We start from the raw sequence: 12,533 nt of genomic DNA on the forward strand, positions 1-12,533 counted from the left end.
AACCTACTCAGAGGCTTGGTTCTAGCATATTCTGATTTTTTTTTTTTTGGGGGGGGGTGGTTTCCAGGTAAGATGTTTAAGACCAGAGACCTCCCGTTGATAGCCGAGTTCTTCCTCATGTTCCACAAAGACAAGCCTATCGACTGGTTGCTGGATCACATTCTGTGGGTGAAGGTTTGCAACCCAGAGAAAGATAATGTAAGTCTGCTGACCCCAACCAGACCCCAAGAGCTTTAATACTTTAGTCATACTCTGTTATTTTCACTTTGTTAAAACATTAATGTTCCGTCAGTCTGCTGAGAATTATTTCATTTACTACATGATTATTAGAGAGGCACCAATCTGGTATTAATATCTATATCGGTCCTGATGTGGAAAAATATTCCACATCAGTGATGTGTCCGATCCACAAGGGCAGATCTATTCAGTCTAATTCTATTCTTTGTGCTCCGAGTGATGTCATGCTCTAGTATTTATTTTTACGTTATATCTATAATTCCTAATTTCACTTTCTGAACCATTTGGTTTGTTGTAGTTTATTTTTCCATGTTTGACCAAACCTATTGTTTAGTCAGTTTCAGTTTCTTTATTATTTACATTATATTAGCTGTTTATGCTCCTATCTGCACTGACTGAACAAGTTAAAGCTGTTTCTACATGTTTGACCATGTTTGTGAAGCTGTTGGTGTGTTTTACAATGCTGTACTGGTGCAGAGTGCACATTTCTGGCCAATCGCCTGCTTATAAAAAGCCTGACCTGCCGATTACCCCCCGACCCCTTTTTTTTAATAAATTTTTTTTTGGTCTGAGAAATTGCGAAATATAGCAACAAAGTCACTAAGTTGGCAACAGTGGGTGGACTACTGTTCATGGAGCATGTGACCTGGTGGGCAGGTCTGTCAGAAGGAAACACTGGCTGATTTTCAGACCCTTGTGAGGTAGAGAAGATTGATGAGTAAGATCAATATTTCCCTATCGATCTCCCAAAAAGAAGAATTCAGGGACGGTTTATGGGTACACCCCTGATACGGACAAGACTTCCAGCTTTCTAAATCTGTTGTGAGGACATAGTAGCAGTGGACCACTGAGGCTGTGGAGGACCTGCAGGCATGCTCTGACTGGGATGTGTTTAGGACTGCAGCCTGGAGAAATACACAGAGGCTTTTTAATAGGGAGTGCTGTGTACCGTCACACACCAGGGTGAGTCCCAACAATGACAAACCCTGGTTATCATCCAAACTCGGATGTCTAGAAAAGGGAAAAAGAAGAAGCATGTGTGAGTGGGGACAGAGACCAGATCATAGTCACCACATGCAACAGTCATTATAGGAGACAAAGGCTCCCTGACGTAAATCTTCCTGCAAGGTTTGGTGCTTTAAAGTTAACTCCCTAGTGCTTAGAAATAACACTGGGCCCAAAATATCTCATCCTTGATGTAAACTGAAACAAGAGATGTTACACCATATTCTCCGCCAGGCCTAAGACACTCCTGTCAGCACGTCTGGTGGTTCCAACAATTCCAGAGAAAACTTTGTCCTCGTTCTCAGCATGGCTGAATCACAAAACTTTCTCTTAAAGCCAGAAAATGTAACTTCTTCAGGAAAACTTTGGAGCCACATGGCAGCGTCTCTCTTCTTGGCTTCTGCAGTCACACACCCCTCAGGTGTAAACCCCGAGTCTTTTATTTAGTCCAGCTGGTCTGTGTTCTACCCTGAAGCAATGTGTTCCCAGTCTTTAGCATCATTTTTAATACCTACCGAACCCTGCTATGGTCTGGTCTGCTACAAGACCTCCACCATCAATTCTGTCATGAAAACCCGAGGACTAAAGGGCTTCAAACCTTTTCTCTGTCCTTATGAAGTCTTGTGAGTGCCTGGTTATCTCCCACCTTAAAGCCATCAAACCACCCCCCTTCACCCTTGCAAAGCACTTTGAACTGCCTTGTTGCTAAAAATGTGAAAATGTGCTATATAAATAAAAGTACCTTACCTTACCTTAACCTTGCCTTGCCTTGTCTTGCCTTGCGTTGCCTTGCTAACGGATCCAGCAGATCCGTAGACGATGCACTCCTTTGTCCTTCAGCATCTGGTCTTCCCAGGAACCTACACCAGTTTGTGGATTTTAGGTGTGCTTCGGTACAATTCTTGCGCCAGTGAGGTTTGTGTTGATCCCTCCTCCCCACATTTAAAATAAAATAAGACCACATTTCAAATACTTTGTTGAAGAATCCATTCCGCTTAATTGATATTCCATAAAACTCCACTCCGGGTTTTCTTGATTGACAGCTCACCCCACCACATGCTCCAAGTATAAACAGGTGAATCGCCAGGGCAGGCTGCTAAGACCTGGACAATGAGTCATGAGGTGATTGAACCTTCTGGTTTAGCTGTGCTAGTGCTAGTGGTTCAGTTCAAGTAAGTGCATTAGAGATGACTGAACTGCAGTCATCTCTAATGACTGCACCACTAGATTTTGTGGTCTTTGCTGGAAAGAAGTTGAACGAAGGTAGAAGTTGATACTTTTCCAAATAAAATACTTTATTTGACAGCACTTCCTGTCTCACAGGAGACTTCCTGTCTCCTGTGAGACTTCCTGTCTCACAGGAGACAGGAAGTGCTGTCTCAAGTGCTTTTTGATCAGCTTTTTGATATCTCAAGTGCTTTTTGATCACTTGATCAAAAAGTGACCAACATATCCCCATCAGGGCTGGATTCCTGATGGGGATCTAGTCCTGGATCTCTCCAGATGTGTTCATTAACCTTTTGGAGGCTTTTGATTTTATCTTCAGCTTCTGCGAGCAGCATATCAGCATAATAATGACTATCTTGGGTGTTCCAACACGTGATCTCTGCTCTCACTAATAATCAGTGGGTTTCATTTGCAGAAACACTGTGATTTACAGAAGGCAATGCTGAAGAGGAGATATAAACCCTCACTCTTCCAGCATGTTGGCCTTCATTCCTCTTTGCCTGGAAAACTGCAGCGTCTGAAGGTGAGTGCACCTCTGACCTCTGACCTGTCACGTCTCTGTCACGACCTCTGTCTGTGTGGAGCTAACGTCAGAGTGCCACAAAAGCACCAGACAGCTTCATTGATTACATTTAAATGACTCCATGGGGAGATGGAATCGACCCAGTCATACTTATTTTTTTCACTTTATCACAAAAACATTTTCTGGATGAAAAATTGAAATCCTGACAGAGAACTGATGCAACTTCAAAAGACTTTAATTTTTCCCAAAGGGAATTTAAATGCTGTAGTTACTCATATAATCCTACAATCTGTGGATGGTGATGCTGTGCTTAGGAAAAATCTGTGGTAGCAGTCTGTCTTTGTTTCACACAATTTCAAAAATAAGAAAATAATAATAATTTTAAAAATGGCTAAAAATTTTCCGCAAGATATTTTATAAAGCAAAACTGCAGGTGTTCGAAAAGGGAGCAGGAAGAAGCAACCATCCATCTCCCCTGCTAGAGTTCGCACTGTTCATGGCAGTGGAAATGCTGCTTTCCTCGTCTGATACCACGTTCATCTTATTCCCTCCTGCCTCTCCTCCGCTGCAGGATAAGGACTTTGGGAAGCAGGGTTTGTTTCAGGTTCACAGTAACCCAGCTGCTGCGGTGAACACCAGCATGAAGCACTACCAGCAGCACAGCCTGGAGCGGCTTTACAAAGGAGGTGACTTCATGTGGGCTTTGACACCGGTCCAGGGCGACTACATCCTCTTCAGCTTCCCTCAGCCCATCCGCATAGCTGGGTCAGTCGTGTTTTAGCTTTTTGATCAGCCTGATGGGGAGATGATTAACAGCCTGTTGATATACTGTTGATGGGGAAGTGTGAGCAGATGATACTTTCTGCATTTTGAGCCAGTCTTGAAACAGAATTTAAAGCTTCTGAACTGACTGAACACACAGTCAGTTTAGTGAGTTCTCAGTAAACTGTGTTTACTGAACAGATGGTTTAAGATTCAACTGAAACAGTTGAATCTTAAATCAACTGTTTTAGGGTGTGTTTGCTTCTTATACTTTACCCTTTATGTGTATCATAACTGAGCATATTGAGCATATTTTCTGTTGTTTTCGCAGAAATTTTCTGACAGGCAAAACTTTGAATCATGTTCAGACGCCGCCAATAATTTCTGTGACCTAAGGCAATTGAGGCTACTGCTAGCCAAGCTCTAACACTGAAATGTCTCTCCCCATGAGCAACAGTCAAAAGCAATGTGCAACTATACATAAAGCAATCCAGACTTCTCAAAAAAGCTAGGTAGTTGCATTTTATTCAAGCTGCAGTAGATAACTTTAATAAAAAATATGTTGTCTCCATATTTGTTAAAGCTTTCACGATGTCGTAGCAGTTTCTGAGACATATGATCTGTGAAAACAATCAATTTCAGGTGCTGTGGTGGTACTGGATCAAAGCACAACCCATGTATTGAGGCCTTAGTCCTCATGCCAGTGGTTACAGTTTCGATTCCCAACCTGGTGACATTTGCCGCATGTCTTCCCCCTCTCTCATAACCCTTTTTCTTGTCAAACTACTTTCAAATAAAGGCCACTAGAGCCAACAAAACCTTTTAAAAATATATATATATGTATCAATCTCCTCCATCTCCTTCCTGAATTACTATTACTGGTTAAAGTAATGCACCGTTCTGACCAAAACAACCAATCAGAACTAGTAGGACGCTCTTAGTGCTGTGAATTAGCCTCATTCACTCACTGCTAAATGTGCTAATGGTAAAGAAACAACGTATCGTTACAAGAAACCGTTTATCTGCCGTTATTGGTAGCTATGCTAACTAAACAAAGCATTCACAGTTTCAATCTGCAGAGCTCTGTGCTATGCTAACTGCAGCATGGCACAAATCGAGGGGAAGGAATTATGAACTTGACAGCACATGAGATTGACAGCACTAAACTCTCCTGACACTGACTGGTTGTTTCTAGCACTGGGAGAAGGCAGAGGAAATAGATTTTTCACAGATTACCTCTCATACCATACTGTCACAACATAATGACAGTTTTAAAAAAATATGTGACAAAATATTGATAAAAAAGTGAAAGCTTTAATTACACTCAGAAGAGAACGGGTCAGTGGGGACGTGGGTTAGAGCTGCTGCTGACTGACTCATCTGTTAAATGGTAAAAAGTATAAGGGGCAAGTTAAATATATGAATATGTTGGTAATTTATTTCCTTAATTCATTAAATGTTTGTGAAATGGAGGCAAACAGTAGTTTGTAGTTAAGCTAATTATGCTAAATGTTTGACAATCTCACACAGGTAGACTGTGTGAGACCTCTCATGGAGAAAAACTGGGTTATAAATTAACACTCTTGACTTTTTTTATTTCTCCCTCTCTTTTTTTTGAAAACCTGAATTTATAATTTTTTTAAGCAGTATAGTAACTGCCACAATCATTCGTGTCTTCCACTGTCTGCAGCTGAACAGAGTCACGGTGAAGTACTCCAAGCAGGAACGAACCATTTAACGCAGATAGGCGGGTGTTCAGGGCAAATATGGATGTGTGTTTTTTTATCTGGGAGTGGGAACATTACATTTTTACTGCTAAAACAATCTCTGAAAATACAATATGATTAATTTTGTAATTGACAGGGCCCAGATTTTTATATTTTGTTTTAATTTCTATGAACAAAAAATTAATAATTAAATTGGGGAGGGCCCCCTGTTGGTCAGGGCCCCTAGAATTGTCATCACTTTTCCCCCCTATACCGCGCCCTGGGAAGAGACTATTGTAGTGCTAAAAGGAGTTAGCTTATCAGCATAGCTATTCAAGCCTAGAATGTTATCTGAATGCTAAACATATAGCAGCAGCACAGACTCTTAACGTCATCATCTACAGTCCACATGTCTAAAGACATTCCATAAATGATCAGGAGTTCCTGAAACTCTGGAATGGATATAATAACTTTGCACCAATCTGATGGTGGAATAATCTAAATAACAGAATTAAAATAACAAATATCTTTGTTGGTGAGCTGAGTTGTCTGATTACTCAATAATTTAGCACCAAAAAGGGTTCTTGAATGAAAATGTTGCTCATTTTGTCGATATAGTTTTTGATAAAATGTGATTAATTGCAATTTATTAATTACAGACCCTGCAATAAACTCAATTAAGCATTATGGTAATCTAGTCCACCACTATTACTGAGTTATTGGTCAATAAAAATGTCTGTTTTTCCTGTAGGTATGTGTTTCGTAGTGGAAACAGCCAGACAGTGGGGGATAAATTCCACAACACCACAGTGGAAGTGCTCTCCAGCAATGTGAGTTACCTGTGTGTGTGGGGGGAGGGGGGTGCATGCTTGCTCCATGTGAATGTTGGTTCTCTGGTTGCTCTACCTGCTGACGGCGCCCAGAGTCTTGGTTTTCATTGCAGGTGTTGATGCCTTAGGAAAGAGTGGCAATGTAACAGGAAACACCCACCAGAACAAGCTATCTGTTATCACTGCACCACCCACAGCACTGTGTGTCTGTTCAGCCACACTTGAGGCACGTTAAAAGGGAAAAGTGTTTATGTGACAGCTGACCTTTGAGTAAAGTTAGACAGACACTGGATCCCTGAGTGGAAGATAAGAGAGAAGCCACATTACAGGAGATAAGTCTAGTCCCCAGGCTTCAGGTTGCACTGCAGCCAAAGGGAACTGCTGCACGGCAGGAACAGCTGGCAAGGAAAACTATGTTCTTTAAATTTATTACATCAGAATATTGAAATGATTCTAGAAATTGGGTATTTTTTAAAAAGTGACAAAACTTAAGTCAAAGGTAATTTGGCCAAATCAACAACAAAAAATGAAAGTAAACCGATTTAGTGAAGCTTCTTCTGATTGAAGTTGCTGAAAACATTGAAAATGAGAATCTGCCCCAGAACAAAAACAAAGACCTGGAGGTGATGATGGAGAAGACGGAGGCGTTATCAGCCTGTCGGAGGATTCAGTCTGTCTGCATGGGGTGAGAAATTCCAATGTTCACAATCACTGCTGTGTGAAACAGACGAGTTAAGATTGAATGAAACTCAGTGAACAAAATAGAAGAAAATGGTACACTCAAAAGATAAAACCCTTATTTTGAAAAGCTCACAGAAACCAGTTTTACTTGATGAACTGTACAAGTCACAGTCGTCCACTTCAAACAGCGCCGCATCAGGCTGGAACAGCAAGATAAAGTCATATATGAAGGCTTTATCAAGAAAATACTGATATGTTGCTTCTCTTAAAATATTCGGGCTCATTTTAAGAGATCTAGTTTAACCAATCCCACTGCTCAATCATATTTAATTTAGTTGTTCTATGCAGCACTTAGTCAACCCAGGCCTCAGGTAAAACGACTTTAGTTGGATGAACAATGAGATCTTCCAATATCTAACAAAAACAAAATGTCCTTAACCATTTACAGGACATCAATGGAGAGGTGACGTTTTCTTAGATTTGATCTGTAAACTGAAAAGCTGTCCAGGAGTAATACTAGTTACCATGGTGATTACAGGTGCACCAATTGCAGTTTTCTGGCCGATCGCAGATCTTTACGAAGTCTGTCCTGCCTGATTGTAATTTTGATCAAAACCAATGTTTTGGCTGAACAGAAATGTTCTACGTTAGCAACAGTGGAGTGACTGTTGTTAAGGGCACATGTAGATGTGATCTGGTGGGTGGGTCTATCAATCAGCCCCCTCTCAGTGAAGGGTATTGTAGGGTATAGTAGCTAACTTCGCAGTAGTATATAAGATTAGTTCCACATGCACATGTAGGCCAATCTCCCACAATTAAGCAAATTTGGGTTGATTTTATTGGCACGCATCCAGCTTTCTGAACCTGAAGTTATTTTTGCTGTGCAACCAGTTCCAGGACTGGCTGTTAGTCCATAAGATGATTCATTGTTTAATCAAACAGATTCTAAAAAGTGAAAACAGATTTGCTTCATAAAATGTTCAGGGTGGTTCTCCCAGGGCACCAAACTGGCTATGACCACCACTATTCAGCCAGAGCAGACACCAGCTGATTAGCTCTGGCCTCCACTTCATTCATATTTCTGGGTTTGCTTGTTGCACCCTTCTTTTCAAACCCTTGCAATAAACAATCATGTTAAGACTTCACCAGTCATTAGGTAAAACATGGCGTCCCTCTCTGTGCTGGGGTAAAAACATGGTTACTAGGCATCTCTCTGTCCTCTGACTCCTCTGTGTTTGTGTCTCGTAGACAACGGCTGCAGAGAAGCTCCTGGCTGGCTCACCATCTAAATACAAGCAATCTGACAGCAGCTTCATTGTTATTGGTGAGTAAATGACATGTTGAATCCATAACATGGTGCCCTTAATGTGTCAGGTGGATCTTACTCTGCACCACTACAAGCAAAGGTATGGAAGAAGAGCAGAATTAGTCTTAATAAGCTGGATTGTCTCCGGGTGTTTGGCGAAGACAGCATCCAGCCTGCAGACTAAACTAAAAGGAGCCTTCTTAGCATGGCATTTACTGAACTGGACTCCCTCCAGTCATATTATGTAGTGTGCAGCAGACCATAAACAGCCTGACTTTATGGAACAGGTGCCATCACGTTTGCATGGCCCTTTATAAAACACAGACATGAACCTCATCCACAGGAAATTTATCAGTTATCAAGCCTCATAACTGATTACTCAGCATGCATTAGGCCACCTGCCATGGAGGTTCTTCTGTGAGCAGAAAGAAGTCTGTGGGAATGCATGTTGTGAAGGCAGAGCAGCTTGTAAACAGTGATACTGGATGGAGTCGGACCTTTCTGATGTCAGGCCTGCTCCACGAATACCGTTTCCTTTTCCAGAAGAATAAGCTGACAGGAAGTGGAAGTTTGAGGATAAAAACATTTACACCAAATATGTTCCAGACCAGCGTTGTTCTAGAGGTGCTGTCGATCAGGAGTAATTAATCATCTCCAAAAAGAAGCAAAGGGTCAGTATCGGCATGGTAACGGTGTCTGTGTAAATGGCTGCAGGCTATACAAAGAGCAGTGATACTAATATTGTGTGAAAACGAAACGCTAAACCCTGCTAGAGTCTAGGGCTGAAATGATTAGTTATGACTAATCGATTATTAAAGTAATTGTCAACTAATTTATTAATTAACTAGAGTAAACAAACTCAAAAATCCTATTAACCTTTTGCTGTCTAATTAATAATTGGTTAATGCAAAAATTAACCAATTAACCTGCAAATAATCAAGCGTATACTACAGGAAGGCCACTGTTGCATTTCTACGCAAGAAAATGTTTTTCTTATTTAAAAAGGAGCTGAATTATTTGTACTGATTGTGACAGCAGCAGGTAACCAGCTGTGTTTGCTGCAGATAAATTTTACAACGGAGTGGCTGAAGGAGAAATCGATGAAGTTTTGCAGCCCATCTCAGCTCTGCGCCTGGTGGTTCACTCCAACTCAGACGTCTGGGTTCTGCTGAGCGAGGTCAGAACCCGGTTCCCATAGGAACGCCGAGTCACTGTTCATCAACAAACCTCTTATAAATATATAAGAGAATTTGCACATATTTTCCTTTCATATACGCCTTTGGTCTTTGTTGGCATAGAGATGTTTTTGCCCACATTGACAGGATGACATCACGGACTGGTGACAGAGGCGTAGAGATACAAACCTTTCAATGTCTAGTGATTCAATTCTGATTTTTAGGGTCACGATTCAATTCAGAAATGATTTTTAACTCACAAACCAATTTTTCTATTCAAACAGTTTGGAGTTTGTGTTTAAATTATGCGAGAGCAAAAGACAAGTTTAAGAACAATTTAATCCACCACTATCACGTTACAAGTATACAAGCCGCCAACAAGACCTAATGTTCCAGAGGTTTGTTCAGTTTGTTCAGCCATGGCATCAACATCGGACCCCGAAATCCGAGTGATCGGATTTCAGGGTCTTGTTCACACCGGCCAGGTGTTTAATTCCACATGGTTACACATCTCACTAACTGTGTGTATGTACATAAACACAGAGAGAATTTATGGAGGTTTTCTTCTGATAATTTTTTTATACGATAGTCTTTATACTTCAACAGTATAAAGACTATACTGTTGAAGTACAAAGACTTATGAGGAGAGGATGGTGAGTTTAAATCAGGGCTCATACTTCCAGAAGTTGAAAGTCAGGATTTAGATGAGCCTGTGTAACATTCCCTGAGCCCGTATTCAACTCAGTCGGGATGATATTAATACTGGTGGCATTGAATTGAACACAAAATAACCTGTTAGAATCAACTTCCTTTAAAAGTTTCTGTTGCTGGATCAGTTCTGTAGTTCTGCTTTCTTCTGTTTCTGGTCTTGTTCATCAGTTTCAGGTTGAGTTGTTGAATGTTTAGATGAATATTCCCTCTGTTTTTAGATGTTGTGTAGCTAGAAGTATTTTTTTTTAAAACTTTTGGACAGATGTTATGATGTATAACCATGGGAACAACGTATGGGTTTTAGAAAAATATAGGAGGTAACTAGCATCTTAAAAACTAAAATAATACCTGAGTGATAAATCCCAGAGGAGCTGAACAGGCTTCAGAGCAGGAAGTTGATAATGAGGAGGGATCTTATCCCCTACTTCAACATCTCTAACCATACGGTTTGACAGAGATTTAAAGAGGAGCGGCAAAAGTAAATGAGGTGGATTAGCAGATCTGCTAATAACTGATGATTGTCATCCAGGACATGTTTCTACTGTCTGCCTGGAGACTGAGCTGTTGGCATGTCATGACAGTCATGAGACTGTCTTCAGTCAGAAGTTACTTGAATGATGAGTTGCAACAGCGTTTATGTTTCCTTTGAGATTTTTGATCCTTAACTGAAAGTGATTGAGGAAGCCCTATACTTTGGTATAGATCTACACATAAATGATCTACCCAGATAGATCTGCATTCACCTGATTACACAACCGAAACACAAATGTGTCAGACGTGTCGTCAGTATTTTCAGGAAGTCCACAGAGAAGGTGCCCAGTTTAATAGTTACTGGAACTTCCTCTGATGTTTTGTGGTGATATAATCCCCCCTCCCTTCTTCTCTACCTCGCCTCCTGAGTTAACCTAGCTAATTATTCTCTACGTCTCAATAGAAGGTCTGGTCACTTAATAACTAAACGCATAATGTTTCTGGTCAGTCTGATCTTTCACCAGATCCATGAGGTCTAGACAAAGACTGTTTGTGTCACAGGGACACAACCAGACAAATTCTGTAATGTTGATACATTACAGAATTAGCCAGGATCAACAGCTTTGATCCTGGCTTATTTCATTATAGTTTCTCCAGGGTGAGGGACCCATCAGAAGTGAACCATGTCCATGGTTGGATTGAGAACTTTGGAGCGTGTCCAGATTCATTGCTATGGTTTAGTTTGTCTGTATGTGGAGGGAAGCTGTGGGGGGTAGAAGATATTCTTAGTCATGGTTACCACCAGAGAGGCAGATAAGATAAACATTTTTCAGCTGCTGTTGGGTTTGTATTGTCTTGCGTTTGCTATGCAGGGTATTGTTTCTTGGGATGAAAGATAATGCACAGATGGGCAAGTAGAAACACATCCAACATGTCTGAGCTCAGAAACATGTAGGAAGCAGACGGTAGTGATAAAGACAACTCTCAACTTCTCGTCTGCCCGTCATGTTTTCAGCTCAGACCTGTTTGGTCTGCAGGTTTTAGATGCTGCACAAATAAGAAAATGTTACCTTCTGGTAACTGTCTGGCTGCTACTAAAGTTACGGGTAAAGCAGCAGAAACCGGTTCAACTTGTTCTTATAAATATCTAAATTTACTCTGGTTCATATTATTTGATCATTTTCAGATAAACATTACATTATATTGTCTTCTTCTCTGAATGTCTGTTGGTTGCTGGAGGTTTTCACCTCCAGCAAAGCTGTGAAAAATGTGAAACAAACATTAGTAATGCTGAAACCAAACTGAAACGATCTGTCATTCTGGTTTCCTCTGCCCGTCAGATTCACATCAAGGTATGAAGACAAAGCGCGCCCTCTGCGAGACAAAGACTCTAACTACAGGGACATTTTGAAGCCTGATGAGCAGATCACCTATTGGTGATCTGAGAGGAGCTTCAGACAGAAATCTGACTCATGTTGAGTAACCATGGAGGAAGAAGCACTCCACCCACTGATTGGTTTGCACAAACATAACTTGTCACACATGTTTTTGCACTTTGACAGATTTTTATTCTAAGAAATAATTATGTTTGAAATATCAAGTCAGGGTTCCCTTTCATGTCTTCAGGCTTTGACTTGGCTTACTTTAACCTTGTTAAAAATTACCTTTAGCGAACAAAAAGCCTGTGTTCATATAGACCAACTCCCCACAGATAAGATTTCTAGTCTGTTAGTGACCCAGAAAATGTCAAACAATTGAGATCAACTTGAAGTCATGAATTTAAAGTAAGGGTGCTCAAAGTAGTCCAAATCTTAACAAGGTTTTCACATTATTAAAGTTTGCAAAAAAAAAAAGTATTTTCTGATCTTTAAGAACAGTATTTGGGTCACTCAGCTTTTA

At 40.7% G+C, this 12,533-nt stretch overlaps 1 protein-coding gene across 3 annotated transcripts in view; it reads left to right on the forward strand.

Annotated features, from left to right (window-relative positions):
- The window catches only part of zgc:154054 (Alpha-1,3-mannosyl-glycoprotein 4-beta-N-acetylglucosaminyltransferase B-like), a 45,398-nt gene extending 33,164 nt beyond the window's left edge, over positions 1 to 12,234 (forward strand). For 2 of the 3 annotated variants that reach the window (XM_008419746.3, XM_008419747.3), the window contains exons 9-15: positions 68 to 198; positions 2,885 to 2,992; positions 3,564 to 3,757; positions 6,212 to 6,290; positions 8,220 to 8,295; positions 9,342 to 9,454; positions 11,975 to 12,234. In XM_008419746.3, coding sequence (XP_008417968.2) covers positions 68 to 198; positions 2,885 to 2,992; positions 3,564 to 3,757; positions 6,212 to 6,290; positions 8,220 to 8,295; positions 9,342 to 9,454; positions 11,975 to 11,992 — 719 coding nt within the window. In that variant the 3' untranslated portion in view covers positions 11,993 to 12,234. The remainder of the gene's footprint in view (positions 1 to 67; positions 199 to 2,884; positions 2,993 to 3,563; positions 3,758 to 6,211; positions 6,291 to 8,219; positions 8,296 to 9,341; positions 9,455 to 11,974) is intronic. The other variant, XM_081611535.1, reaches the window with a different exon arrangement.
- The last annotated feature ends 299 nt before the right edge of the window (positions 12,235 to 12,533 follow it).

Source organism: Poecilia reticulata, chromosome 10 (genome assembly GCF_904066995.2).
Source record: "Poecilia reticulata chromosome 10, P_reticulata-male-v2, whole genome shotgun sequence".
Taxonomy (NCBI): Eukaryota; Metazoa; Chordata; class Actinopteri; order Cyprinodontiformes; family Poeciliidae; genus Poecilia; species Poecilia reticulata.